The sequence below is a fragment of the Dama dama genome, chromosome 17 (genome assembly GCF_033118175.1).
Source record: "Dama dama isolate Ldn47 chromosome 17, ASM3311817v1, whole genome shotgun sequence".
Lineage (NCBI taxonomy): Eukaryota > Metazoa > Chordata > Mammalia > Artiodactyla > Cervidae > Dama > Dama dama.
In genome coordinates, this window is record NC_083697.1 from 69,671,675 (window position 1) to 69,686,715 (window position 15,041).

Genomic DNA, 15,041 nt, shown 5'->3' on the forward strand with positions numbered 1-15,041 from the left:
TTAGGTTAAACCCAAGGACATTGCTGGTTCTGACTATGACCTCATGGGTCTCTCTTGGTGCGTAAACCCATATATATGAAGGAATGTAAATACACACCTCTTAAAAGAAAATGCTTTGCAAGTTAGAGGAGTAAAATAACAAAACATATTTGTCTGTTTTCTTCCTCATTTGAAGAGTAGGACAGCTCTTCAAACTTCTCTTGAAGAGCTTTCTTTTTTCTTTTCCTTGCAAGATAGCATGGATAGCAGATACATTGACAATTTCCCTATATATAACAAAGAGGAAACAACTCATAGACTGAACTCTGTTGCTTAGAAAATAAACTGACCTTAATGCTGAAATTTAGTATGCGTTTTCACAAAATACGTGAAATACCTGACTTTTTCCTTATTTTTAAAATGTTTCCAACGAGTTTGCTCTGCATTTTTACCACTATAGTAATTTAATCAAGTGATTAATTTGATTATTTTAAAACTGTTTATTACAGAAGGTTTCCAAATATGCAAAAGTAGGAAGTGTAATGAACATCATGGGCCCTCACCCAGTTTTAGCTATTTTATAATTTGCTCTCCTCCTGCTTCCTTCCCTATATGCCCCTACATCACATCATTTCACTGTAAATACTTCACTATGAATATACAACAGAAAAAATCTTTATAGAAAAAGTCATAATATCATTATAACATTTAAGTAAATTAAGAACAATTTCTTGGTGGTATCTAATACCTAGCCTTTGTTTAAATTTCTCTAATTGTCTCAAATTTTTTTATAGTTAATATATTCTAACCAGGATCAAAACAAAGGTGTACATGTTGCATTTAGTTGGTATGTCTCTAAATTTCCCCTCCCAGTCCCTCCACCACTTCTGCCCCCTTCCCCCAGCTGCCCCCTCTCCCCCTGCCCCCCACATGCCACTCACTTGTTAAATAGACCAGATCATTTTGCCTGCAGAGGTTACCCTTGCAGATTTCATAGATTTGGCCAACTGCATCCTTGGGTGATAGTTAACATGTTTTTCTGGCCTTGTTTCCTGAAAACTCTTCACAGACATTTAGAATCTGATGAAAGAAATACTGTCCAGAAAATGACAAATGTGTATAAATGTACATACATAGACACACACAGGGAAATATCGTCTACAGTTTCAAAGGCTTCACAGATCCCCTGATGCCACAGACCCCTGTTTGATTCATCCTTATAGAAGCTTGATTAGATTCCCAGGGGGATGAGCAGTTTCTGTCCCTAATCTTCTGGAGGCCTTGATGTCCTGTAGTTATGTTAAGATGGGTATTGTCAGCCTTACCCTTTCATTATAAGGTTCCCCACCAGCCTTCTACCTAATAATTTTAGTAGCCACTATTATTGCCCAAGGATAATCCTTGATTTCACCAGGGCCGAGGTAGGAATTTTCTGATTCCATTAAGAACTTTTCCCTCATCAGCTATTAAGTTATTCCCAAATTCAGTTTCTACTATAGAAAGTAGTTTTCTTATTTGGATTATCTTTTAGTTTTTGTAGTACTAGTAGTTGGCAAACAATGAATGATAGAAAACAGTGTTAGAAACCTGTTGTGTCTTTTTTTCCCAGCCAAAGTGGGAAATAACTAGAGCAAGTACATCAAGATTTGAAACTTTTCCTGTGAACTGCTTAACTTTATACTCTAATCAAGAAAACTCAAAATTCATAGTGTTTATTTTTACATTCCCATTTTTGCTATTTAAAAATAAATCTACATGCTCTCTTTTTATAGAGAACATTCCAACAAAGAACGCGTGGGTCTCAGTAAAGAGAATTTATTACTTAGAGGATGCACCATTAGAAACACAGAGGCTGTCATGGGCATTGTGGTTTATGCAGGTTGGTTACACTTCTGACTTTTCACCATCGTCTCCTCTGTGCTTTTCTGCAAATTAACATTTTCTACTTATTCAAATGCAATCTCTAGCAGCAGAAAGGAAATTTTGTCTTGATAATCATTCGTCTGTTTTTTTTTTTTAATTTATTATTATTATTTTTTCATTTATTTTTATTAGTTGGAGGCTAATTACTTTACAATATTGTAGTGGGTTTTGTCATACATTGACATGAATCAGCCATGGATTTACATGTATTCCCCATCCCACCTCCCTCTACCCAATCCCTCTGTTTTTCTAAATGGATCATGAAGGGAAACTAAATTTAACCAAGTGTATTACATAACTACTTTTCATTAAATTGTCTGCCAGAGAGATTTAAAAATATGATATTTGCTACTTGGCTTTAATTTCCACATATTCTGAATATTGTGTCACCCATGTAGGCCATGAAACCAAAGCAATGCTGAACAACAGCGGGCCAAGGTACAAGCGCAGCAAATTGGAAAGAAGAGCGAATACAGATGTCCTCTGGTGTGTCCTGCTTCTGGCGATAATGTGCTTAACTGGTGCACTGGGTAGGTGGAATTTTATTATTTGCTGACATCTTTCCCTCAAGATATTCATTTTAAAGTATTATATTTTCAAAATGATATTTATGAATTTAAGTTTGACTCCAGTAGGTGGGGGTGGTTATTTGCCAATAATTATTTTCTTCACATCTTCATCTCTCTCATTCTCTAATTTGAAAAGCATTAATAATTGATTACCTGTGGCCACAGTAGTAAAGGGACCTGGGAGGAGATGTAAAGAGATAGAGACAGAGGCAGGAGAACATGTAGTCTTTTGAATTCGAATTTGTTTCTCAAACACCTGGTGTTCGACCAAAATAAATACTATCATCTCTCTTTAGAAATAAAGTTTTATATTTGCATAACATATACATAGCATCCTTTTGATGTCTGTGCATTTTTTGAAAGGTCATGGAATCTGGTTGAGCAGATATGAAAACATACCCTTTTTTAATATCCCTGAGCCAGATGGACATACCACATCACCAGTGTTGGCAGGTTTCTATATGTTCTGGACCATGATCATTCTGTTACAGGTAATGTCTGTTGAGCTCACCATACAGGTTTAAGATCTTTGCTACTTACCCAGCTCTGTATGGCTTTTCATTCTTCCTTTTCTCCCTTTAACGTTTTTAAATTGTTTGGTTCTTCTTAGGTCTTGATTCCTATTTCTCTCTATGTTTCCATTGAAATTGTGAAGCTTGGACAGATATATTTTATTCAAAGCGATGTGGATTTCTACAATGAGAAAATGGGTTCTACAGTTCAGTGCCGAGCCCTGAACATCACTGAGGATCTTGGGCAGATTCAGTACCTCTTTTCTGATAAAACAGGAACCCTCACTGAGAATAAGATGGTTTTTCGAAGATGTAGTGTGGCAGGCTTTGATTACTGCCATGAAGAAAATGGTGAGTGCTGAGTTTCTGTGAAAATCAGGCTTGAGGTTTGTCTTTTTTGCATCCTTAACAGTTTGGTAATTCCGGCACAGAAGTGCGATATTTAATCATTGTGTACTGAATTCCCCCAGATGCTCATGGAGTTTCATTTTGTCTCTTTAAAAGTTAGTAGGTCAAAAGTTAGTCAAGAGTTGGTGGGTTAAAGACTCTGCTTCTGTGATTTTTTTTTTGACCATGGTTTCTCTGAAAGGAAAGGAAATTGGTAGCATTTGTGGGAGGTTTGGGGTTAGATACGGTGTCAGTGATCCTGCGTTACAGATATCTTTGAGAATCTCATTAAGCTCTGTGGACCGTGTGTGTGTTAGTCCCTCAGTCCTGTCCAACTCTTTGTGACCCCAGGGACTGTAGCCCGCCAGGCTCCTCTGTCCATGGGATTCTCCAGGCAAGAATACTGGAGTGGGTTGCCATTCCCTTCTTCCTATGGACCATATCCCTTAAAAAATATTTTTTAATTTATTTTTTATTTTTCAGGATGGGGAACACATGTAAATCCATGGCTGATTCATGTCAATGTATGGCAAAAACCACTACAATATTGTAAAGTAATTAGCCTCCAACTAATAAAAATACATGAAAAAAAAGTAACTATAATAATATACATATATATATATATATATATTTTAATAATTCCAAAGGGACGACAGTCTTCCCTTACCCCATCACTCAGCCCATAGGTAACTGTTGGTCCCTGGCTAAGAATACCTATTTTAAGAAGAAATAAGATGAGTAGAACTTTTGAGGCTAAGGAAGTAAATATATAAATTGCAAGTTTTCTTTTAAGAATTGAACTTCATTAATTTTATTATTTGCAAAAGTAAATATACTCTTATAAAAATAATTCTGAGAAGTGTCCAAAACAAGTTAACCTAGAGGTGAACCACTGTTAATAATTTGAATACATAACTATCCATTTCTTTATGTATATTCTTATATATGTGAAAATAAATATTTGCACATTTCTGTTATAAGTTACGTAATAATATTGCTTTGCAATTTGCTTTTTTTATTCCTCAGTATCTCATGGGCTTTTTTCTAAGTCAGTTCAGGAGTTAACATGAAATTCATAGCATCGCGTTATACGTGATCAAGCTAGTTTGCTATTATAGCAGTGTGTGTGTCTGTGTGTAAGTCTACGCAGTTGTGTGCGACTCTTTGTGATCCCACAGACTGTGGCCCTCCAGGCTCCTCTGTCCATGGGACTCTCCAGCAAGAATGCTCATGTGGGTTGCCATGTGCTCCTCCAGGGGATCTTCCCAACCCAAGGACTGAACCTGTGTCTCTTGTGTCTCCTGCATTGGCAGGTGGGTGCACTCAGCTGGTAACAAATCCACCTGCAGTGCAGAAGAAGGGTTCAATCCCTGGGCTGGGAAGATCCCCTGGAGAAAGGAAAGGCTACCCACTTCGGTATTCTGGCATGGAGAATTCCATGGACTGTATAGTATAGTCCATGGGGTCACAAACAGTTGGACACAACTGAGTGACTTTCACTTTCTTTACCACTAGTGCCATCTGAGAAGCCCATTATAATTATAATTATAACTTGCAATTAACATCACTTATTCATTCAACAAATATTTTTTGAGCTCCTAACATGTGACATGAGTTTCTGATGTAGCTTAGAGTTTAAGGCAAGAAGATAGGCAAGATGAAAAATTATAATGTACAAAATAAAATTCCTCATGCAGTATCCATTTCTGTACACATATCTAAAATTGGTTTTGCTAGATCCAGAAGTATGCACATATAGAATTTTTATAGATCCCACAAAATTTATCTCTAAAGCTTTGTGCTAATTTATATTCTTACAACCCAGAAGAATAATATCTATTTTTCATACCCAACCATAATGGGATGAAGCTATTCTTTTTAATTTGTGAGTTTTGTAGATGCAGTTATCCTTTCATTGTCTTAATTTTTCTATAATTACCAATGAGATGCTAACTTTTTATGTTTTTAGCCATTTGAATTTCCTTGACAACGTCTTCCTGTTTTACATGTCTTCCTATTTTACAAATGAGATTTTCTTATTCTTAGTAATCTGTGGGAGGATTTTTATCTATTAAGGCAGGGTTGATATTCAGCTTGTATGTCCCTGTCTAGGTTGTCTCTGGCCAGTGTCCATTTTCATTTGTGCACTTGTATTGAACCTTTGTTCAAGAATTTGAATTATTTGAAAAACAATAATTTGAATACCGATGCTGATATAATTCTTTTCTTCTAAATGTGGCAAATACTTCTCTGGTTTGTTATTTACCACTGTATTAGTTTTCTATTGCCACATAACAAGTTACCACAAATTTGAGGCGTTCAAATAACGTATACTGTCTTATAGCTTCTGTGGGTCAGGAATATGGGTTCAGGTAGCTATGTCCTCCTGGAGTCTCTCACCAGGCTGAAATGTAGGGGTTGGCTGGGGCTGTGATCTTATCTGAGGCTCAGGGTCCTCTTCTTAGTTCCTCGGTTTTGGAATTGTCAGAGTCTTGAGGTTGTAGGACTATGGCCCTTGCTTTCTTGCTGGCTGTCAACTTGGGTCTGTTCTGAGTTCATGGAGATAGCCCATCATTCCTTGCCCTGTGACCTCTGCACAGCATGGCAGCTGCTCTTCAAGGCAAGCAGCAGAACCTCTAGTTTTGGATCTCTCTGACCTCACGGATGTTCTGCCACCTCTTTTTACTTGATGAGGTCATACCACTCTGAGTGGACCACTAGTAACATTTTAGTGCTTTTCTTTTGAATCTTTTTCCCTGTAAACATTAATGTATGTTTTTAAAACAAAGTGACATCACAGTGTGCTTTGACTTTTATAACCATTTGTCTTGAGACTTCATTATGATTGCCTTTCCATTCGCTTCTTTTTTTTTTTTTTTTTTTTATTAGTTGGAGGCCAATCACTTCACAACATTTCAGTGGGTTTTGTCATACATTGATATGAATCAGCCATGGATTTACACGTATTCCCCATCCTGATCCCCGCTCCCACCTCCCTCTCCACCCGATTCCTCTGGGTCTTCCCAGTGCACCAGCCCCGAGCACTTGTCTCATGCATCCAACCTGGGCTGGTGATCTGTTTCACCATAGATAGTATACATGCTGTTCTTTTGAAATATCCCACCCTCACATTCTCCCACAGAGTTCAAAAGTCTGTTCTGTATTTCTGTGTCTCTTTTTCTGTTTTGCATATAGGGTTATCGTTACCATCTTTCTAAATTCCATATATATGTGTTAGTATGCTGTAATGTTCTTTATCTTTCTGGCTTACTTCACTCTGTATAAGGGGCTCCAGCTTCATCCATCTCAATAGGACTGGTTCAAATGAATTCTTTTTAATGGCTGAGTAATATTCCATGGTGTATATGTACCACAGCTTCCTTATCCATTCATCTGCTGATGGGCCTCTAGGTTGCTTCCATGTCCTGGCTATTATAAACAGTGCTGCGATGAACATTGGGGTGCACATGTCTCTTTCAGATCTGGTTTCCTCAGTGTGTATGCCCAGAAGTGGGATTGCTGGGTCATATGGCAGTTCTATTTCCAGTTTTTTAAGAAATCTCCACACTGTTTTCCATAGCGGCTGTACTAGTTTGCATTCCCACCAACAGTGTAAGAGGGTTCCCTTTTCTCCACACCCTCTCCAGCATTTATTGCTTGTAGACTTTTGGATAGCAGCCATCCTGACTGGCATGTAATGGTACCTCATTGTGGTTTTGATTTGCATTTCTCTGATAATGAGTGATGTTGAGCATCTTTTCATGTGTTTGTTAGCCATCTGTATGTCTTCTTTGGAGAAATGTCTGTTTAGTTCTTTGGCCCATTTTTTGATTGGGTCATTTATTTTTCTGGAATTGAGCTGCAGGAGTTGCTTGTATATTTTTGAGATTAATCCTTTGTCTGTTTCTTCATTTGCTATTATTTTCTCCCAATCTGAGGGCTGTCTTTTCACCTTACTTATAGTTTCCTTTGTAGTGCAAAAGCTTTTAAGTTTCATTAGGTCCCATTTGTTTAGTTTTTCTTTTATTTCCAATATTCTGGGAGGTGGGTCATAGAGGATCTTGCTTTGATTTATGTCGGAGAGTGTTTTGCCTATGTTCTCCTCTAGGAGTTTTATAGTTTCTGGTCTTACATTTAGATCTTTAATCCATTTTGAGTTTATTTTTGTGTATGGTGTTAGAAAGTGTTCTAGTTTCATTCTTTTACAAGTGGTTGACCAGTTTTCCCAGCACCACTTGTTAAAGAGGTTGTCTTTTTTCCATTGTATATCCTTGCCTCCTTTGTCAAAGATAAGGTGTCCATAGGTTCGTGGATTTATCTCTGGGCTTTCTATTCTGTTCCATTGATCTATATTTCTGTCTTTGTGCCAGTACCATACTGTCTTGATGACTGTGGCTTTGTAGTAGTCTGAAGTCAGGCAGGTTGATTCCTCCAGTTCCATTCTTCTTTCTCAAGATTACTTTGGCTATTCGAGGTTTTTTGTATTTCCATACAAATTGTGAAATTCTTTGGTCTAGTTCTGTGAAAAATACCGTTGGTAGCTTGATAGGGATTGCATTGAATCTATAGACTGCTTTGGGTAGAATAGCCATTTTGACAATATTAATTCTTCCAATCCATGAACACGGTATGTTTCTCCATCTGTTTGTGTCCTCTTTGATTTCTTTCATCAGTGTTTTATAGTTTTCTATGTATAGGTCCTTTGTTTCTTTAGGTAGATATACTCCTAAGTATTTTATTCTTTTTGTTGCAATGGTGAATGGTATTGTTTCCTTAATTTCTCTATCTGTTTTTTCATTGTTAGTATATAGGAATGCAAGGGCTTTCTGTGTGTTAATTTTATATCCTGCAACTTTACTATATTCATTGATTAGCTCTAGTAATTTTCTGGTAGAGTCTTTAGGGTTTTCTATGTAGAGGATCATGTCATCTGCAAACAGTGAGAGTTTCACTTCTTCTTTTCCTATCTGGATTCCTTTTACTTCTTTTTCTGCTCTGATTGCTGTGGCCAGAACTTCCAACACTATGTTGAATAGTAGTGGTGAGAGTGGGCACCCTTGTCTTGTTCCTGATTTCAGGGGAAATGCCTTCAATTTTTCACCATTGAGGGTGATGCTTGCTGTGGGTTTGTCATATATAGCTTTTATTATGTTGAGGTATGTTCCTTCTATTCCTGCTTTTTGGAGAGTTTTAATCATAAATGAGTGTTGAATTTTGTCAAAGGCTTTCTCTGCATCTATTGAGATAATCATATGGTTTTTATCTTTCAATTTGTTAATGTGGTGTATTACATTGATTGATTTGCGGATATTAAAGAATCCTTGCATTCCTGGGATAAAGCCCACTTGGTCATGGTGTATGATTTTTTTAATATGTTGTTGGATTCTGTTTGCTAGAATTTTGTTAAGGATTTTTGCATCTATGTTCATCAGTGATATTGGCCTGTAGTTTTCTTTTTTTGTGGCATCTTTGTCTGGTTTTGGAATTAGGGTGATGGTGGCCTCATAGAATGAGTTTGGAAGCTTACCTTCTTCTGCAATTTTCTGGAAGAGTTTGAGTAAGATAGGTGTTAGCTCTTCTCTAAATTTTTGGTAGAATTCAGCTGTGAAGCCATCTGGTCCTGGGCTTTTGTTTGCTGGAAGATTTTTGATGACAGTTTCGATTTCCTTGCTTGTGATGGGTCTGTTAAGATCTTCTATTTCTTCCTGGTTCAGTTTTGGAAAGTTATACTTTTCTAAGAATTTGTCCATTTCATCCAAGTTGTCCATTTTATTGGCATAGAGCTGCTGGTAGTAGTCTCTTATGATCCTTTGTATTTCAGTGTTGTCTGTTGTGATCTCTCCATTTTCATTTCTAATTTTGTTAATTTGGTTTTTCTCTCTTTGTTTCTTAATGAGTCTTGCTAATGGTTTGTCAATTTTGTTTATTTTTTCAAAAAACCACCTTTTAGCTTTGTTGATTTTTGCTATGGTCTCTTTAGTTTCTTTTGCATTTATTTCTGCCCTGATTTTTAAGATTTCTTTCCTTCTGCTAACCCTGGGGTTCTTCATTTCTTCCTTCTCTAATTGCTTTAGGTGTCGAGTTAGGTTATTTATTTGGTTTTTTTCTTGTTTCTTGATGTAAGCCTGTAATGCTATGAACCTTCCCCTTAGCACTGCTTGTACAGTGTCCCATAGGTTTTGGGTTGTTGTGTTTTCATTTTCATTCATTTCTATACATATTGTGATTTCTTTTTTGATTTCTTCTATGATTTGTTGGTTATTCAGAAGCATGTTATTTAGCCTCCATATGTTTGAAGTGATGACTGGAATGATTTCAATTTTTTTTAATTTTCCAAGACCAGATTTATGGCCCAGGATGTGATCTATTCTGGAGAAGGTTCCGTGTGCACTTGAGAAAAAGGTGAAGTTGATTGTTTTGGGGTGAAATGTCCTATAGATATCAATTAGGTCTAGCTGGTCCATTGTGTCATTTAAGGTTTGTGTTTCCTTGTTAATTTTCTGTTTAGTTGATCTATCCATAGTTGTGAGTGGGGTATTAAAGTCTCCCACTATTATTGTGTTACTATTAATTTCCTCTTTCATACTCGTTAGTGTTTGCCGCACATATTGCGGTGCTCCTATGTTGGGTGCATATATATTTATAATTGTTATATCTTCTTCTTTGATTGATCCTTTGATCATTATGTAGTGTCCTTCTTTGTCTGTTTTCACATCCTTTATTTGAAAGTCTATTTTATCTGATAGGAGTATTGAGACTCCTGCTTTCTTTTGGTCTCCGTTTGCATGAAATATTTTTTTCCAGCCCTTCACTTTTAGTCTGTATATGTCTCTTGTTTTGAGGTGGGTCTCTTGTAGACAGCATATATAGGGGTCTTGTTTTTGTATCCATTCAGCCAATCTTTGTCTTTTGGTTGGGGCATTCAACCCATTTACATTTAGGGTAATTATTGATAGGTGTGGTCCCATTGCCGTTTACTTTGTTGTTTTGGGTTCACATTTATACAACCTTTCTGCATTTCCTGTCTAGAGAAGATCCTTTAGCATTTGTTGAAGAGCTGGTTTGGTGGTGCTGAATTGTCTCAGCTTTTGCTTATCTGTAAAGCTTTTGAATTCTCCTTCATATCTGAATGAGATCCTTGCTGGATACAGTAATCTAGGTTGTAGGTTATTCTCTTTCATTACTTTCAGTACGTCCTGCCATTCCCTTCTGGCCTGGAGGGTTTCTATTGATAGATCAGCTGTTATCCTTATGGAAATCCCTTTGTGTGTTATTTGTTGTTTTTCCCTTGCTGCTTTTAATATTTGTTCTTTGTGTTTGATCTTTGTTAATTTGATTAATATGTGTCTTGGGGTGTTTCGCCTTGGGTTTATCCTGTTTGGGACTCTCTGGGTTTCTTGGACTTGGGTGGCTATTTCCTTCCCCATTTTAGGGAAGTTTTCAGCTATTATCTCCTCGAGTATTTTCTCATGGCCTTTCTTTTTGTCTTCTTCTTCTGGAACTCCTATGATTCGAATGTTGGGGCGTTTCACAGTGTCCCAGAGGTCCCTGAGGTTGTCCTCATTTCTTTTGATCCTTTTTTCTTTTTTCCTCTCTGCTGCATTTATTTCCACCATTTTATCTTCTACCTCACTTATCCTATCTTCTGCCTCCGTTATTCTACTCTTGGTTCCCTCGAAAGTGTTTTTGATCTCATTCATTGCATTATTCATTTGTAATTGACTCTTTTTTATTTCTTCTAGGTCTTTATTAAACAGTTCTTGAATCTTTTCAATCTTTGTTTCCAGGCTATTTATCTGTAACTCCATTTTGTTTTCAAGATTTTGGATCATTTTTATTATCATTATTCTAAATTCTTTTTCAGGTAGATTCCCTATCTCCTCCTCTTTTGTTTGACTTGGTGGGCATTTTTCATGTTCCTTTACCTGTTGGGTATTTCTGTGCCTTTTCATCTTGTTTAGATTGCTGTATCTGGAGTGGGCTTTCTGTATTCTGGAGGTGTGTGGTTCCTTTTTATTGTGGAGGATTAACCCAGTGAGTGGGGTTAGACGATTGGCTTGTCAAGGTTTCCTGGTTAGGGAAGCTTGCGTCAGTGTTCTGGTGCGTGGAACTTGATTTCTTCTCTTTGGAGAGCAATGGAGTGCCCAGTAATGAGTTTTGAGATGGGTCTATGTGTTAGGTGTGACCTTGGGCAGCCTGTATGTTGATGTTCAGGGCTATGTTCCTGCGTTGCTGGAGAATTTGCATGGTATGTCTTGCTCTAAAACTTATTGGCTCTTGGGTGGTGGTTGGTTTCAGTGTAGGTATGAAGGCTTTTGGACAGTCACTTATTACTTAAAGTTCCATGTAGTCAGGAGTTTTCTGGTGTTCTCAGGTTTTGGGCTTAAGTCTCCTGCCTCTGGATTTCAGTTTTATTCTTCCTGTAGTCTCAGGGCTTCTCCAGCTATACAGCCCTGATTAGAAAACTTCTAGGTTAATGGCTAAAAGATTCTCCCCCGTTAGGGACACCCAGAGAGGTTCACAGAGTTACATGAAGAAGAGGAGGGGGAGGAGGGAGATAGAGATGAGCAGGAGAAAAAGGGGGACTCAAGAGGAGAGAGACAGATCTATGCAGCTGTCTGTTCCCAGAGTGTTCTCCGTAGCCCAGTCACCTACAGAGATTCACAGAATTGGATTGGGAAGAGACGGGGAAAGGAGGAAATAGAGGTGTTCTGAGGTAGAAAACAGAGAGTCAAGACTGGGAGAGAATAATCTTCGGTTTAAAAATAGGGCTTCTCTTCTTTTTTTTTTTTTTGTAAGGTTATAGTGTATTGAAAATGAAAATTAAGGAGTAGTAGAGGTGTACTAGAGGACTTTAAAAGAAATAAGAGAAAAAGAAAAATAGAAAATAGAAAAGAAAAAGGAAAGAAAAAAAAGAGGAAAAAAGAAAAAAAAAAGAAAAAAAAATTTTTTTTTCCTTAATTAAAAAAATCATAAAAATCTATGGAAATGAAAGTTAAGGAGTAATGGGGGAGTAATAGGGGATTTTAAAGGAAAATAAAAGAGAAAAAATAAGAAAGAAAAGAAAGAAAAAAGTAAATTTATATCTAGGAGTTTCTCTGGAGCTGTTGCGGTCAGTGTGGGTTCGGCTCAGCTTCAGATAGCTCCTTGTTCCAGCTTACGCTTCTCGATATCTACAGGTCCCTTCCGGTGTAGTCGGTGTTTTCTAGAGGGATTTTAATCTGTTGCACCAGTCCCTTCTGAAGCGGTTCCCTTTGTTTATTTGGCTTCTGTTTGCCGGTCTCTTCAGAGCCTCATTTCCGCCCTGACACAGGCGGGTGGAGTTGGACTCTTATTCAGGTAGCTAGTTCCGTCGCTCTGCAGGGCGGGGCCGGCGCCGCGGGGACGGGCTGGCGCTGTGGGGAGGGGCTGGCGCCGCGGGGCGGGGCCGGCGCTGCGGGGAGGGGCCGGCTCTGCGGGGAGGGGCCGGCGCTGCGGGGCGGGGCCGGTGCTGCGGGGAGGGGCCGGCGCTGCGGGGACGGGCTGACGCTGCAGGGAGGGGCCGGCCCTGGGGGAGGGGACTGGCGCTGCGGGGAGGGGCCGGCGCTGCGGGGACGGGCTGGCGCTGCGGGGAGGGGCCGGCGCCGCGGGGACGGGCTGGCGCTGCCGGGAGGGGCTGACGCTGCTCTCTCCGTCTGCACCGCTCAGGCTCCCGGCTGTTCTATATGGAGCGCGCCCCGCGCTGCGCGAGGTTCCAGCCCTCGGGTGTTCCACAAAAGCGCGGAAGGAAAAGCTGCGCCTGCTCTCTGTGCCTTCCCCGTCAGAGCGGTCCAGGCAGCCAGGGGCTCGGTGGGCGCACTCTCCCCAGGTGTGGCGCGCCCCCTCCCTTCCGCGGACCCAGTCTCAGTTTCCGCCGGCGCCAGTCGGGTGCGCGCGCCTTCTGCCCTCCGCGTCCCCAGTCCCCGCCCGCGCCGGTCGGGTGCCTGCGCCCTGTGTCTCGCCGCGACCTTCCCCTCCCCCCTGCCTTCTGCCTCCAGCGGGGCTGGGCCGGTCCGCAGCCTGCGAGCTCCTCTCTGGACTTTCTCGGTCCCTTTGTTCTGCGAACGGCCGGCAGTGTGTTCGGGCCAGTTAATTTACTCTCTCTCTTTTGGTCTCCCACAGTTCAAGTTGGCAACTCACAGAAGCTCCCTCCGATTGTCCTCAGGGCACTCAGGCCCGGACCCTACCCCAAGCAATGCCGCCTAAGAGCTCCCGGGACGGATCTCCGTCCTTAGCTCTTTTGTCTCACTTTTTATCTTTTATATTTTGTCCTACCTCCTTTCGAAGACAATGGGCTGCTTTTCTGGGCGCCTGATGACCTCAGCTAGCGATCAGAAGTTGTTTTGCGAAATTTGCTCTGCGTTCAGTTATTCTTTTGATGAATTTGTAGGAGAGAAAGTGGTCTCCCGGTCCTACTCCTCCACCATCTTGCCGCTTCTTATTTTTCTAATGGTTATGCTGTATCGCATTGTAATAATTGCCACAATTTATGTAACTGATGAACCATTAGTTTAGCTTGTCCACAGTCACTTGCTGTAGTAAACAATACCGCAGTGAACATCACTGGAGTTAAACCCTATGTCCGTTTGTGAGATGAGTCTTTTCCAAAATTATCAGACTATAAATCCCTATTTTGGGGAAGTATCTTATAGCAGTAATGCTTCACAAAATACATGGTGGGAAACACTGTATTATTTTTTGTATTTGTAGGATTTTAATTTTGTAGTATCTCAGAGAGCTGATACCAGCCCTCTCTCTCCCTGTCCCTCAATATATACACTGCTGCCCAGTGAGTCCTTCTCTTCTGCGGCCCCTTGTGCAGAGAAGGTGCTGAGTGACTGAGAATCAAATGCTACCAGGACTGAATTGTAATTGGTAAGATACCTGTCTGTGAACCAGGGAGTATTACACCACCTCTGGGAGGTGTTCACGTTGCCTGTCCACACGTTTCTACCATATATACATTCAGAACTCCTAGTCTTTGGTCTGTGAAAGTGAAAGTCACTCAGTTGTGTCCGACTCTTTGTGACCCCATGGACTATATAGTCCATGGAATTCTCCAGGCCAGATTACTGGAGTGGGTAGCCATTCCCTTCTCCAAGGGATCTTCCCAACCCAGGGACTGAACCCAGGTCTCCCGCATTGCAGGTGGATTCTTTACCAGCTGAGCCACAAGGGAAGCCCAAGAATACTGGAGTGGGTAGCCTATCCCTTCTCCAGCAGATCTTCTCAACCCAGGAATCAAACTGGGGTCTCCTGCATTGCAGGTGGATTCTTTACCAACTGAGCTGTCAGGGAAGCCCTCAAGAGCCAAGTCTCTTGTCTAATGGTTTAAAAACAAGCATATGCATACACACACATCCCTCCCTCTCTGTCTCTCTCAGTGCTGAAGGTGATAGTGATACAGGCTAGCTTTCCTCAGAACTTAACCCTGAGGCCTTATATTCACCGAAATGAAAATCAGTTAAGCCTTCAGGATTTTCTGTCAAAAGAATTGCCTATGAGATATTTCCATTGAAAATGTTACTGCTGGGAAATAACCCATTACTCTTATTCAGTTGAACTAAATACATTTGATGACACCATTTCTTGTTTTAAAGCCTTGCAACTTATAAATTTGGTCCATGGACTAAGCATCAGCAACACCCAGGTG

The 15,041-nt window shown here is 40.1% G+C and overlaps 1 protein-coding gene across 7 annotated transcripts in view; it reads left to right on the forward strand.

The window, feature by feature from the left end:
* ATP10D (ATPase phospholipid transporting 10D (putative)) overlaps positions 1 to 15,041 on the forward strand; it is a 134,502-nt gene that overhangs the window by 61,491 nt on the left and 57,970 nt on the right. For 6 of the 7 annotated variants that reach the window (XM_061164683.1, XM_061164687.1, XM_061164684.1 and 3 more), the window contains 4 exons: positions 1,752 to 1,858; positions 2,301 to 2,432; positions 2,835 to 2,962; positions 3,082 to 3,334. In XM_061164683.1, coding sequence (XP_061020666.1) covers positions 1,752 to 1,858; positions 2,301 to 2,432; positions 2,835 to 2,962; positions 3,082 to 3,334 — 620 coding nt within the window. The remainder of the gene's footprint in view (positions 1 to 1,751; positions 1,859 to 2,300; positions 2,433 to 2,834; positions 2,963 to 3,081; positions 3,335 to 15,041) is intronic. The other variant, XM_061164688.1, reaches the window with a different exon arrangement.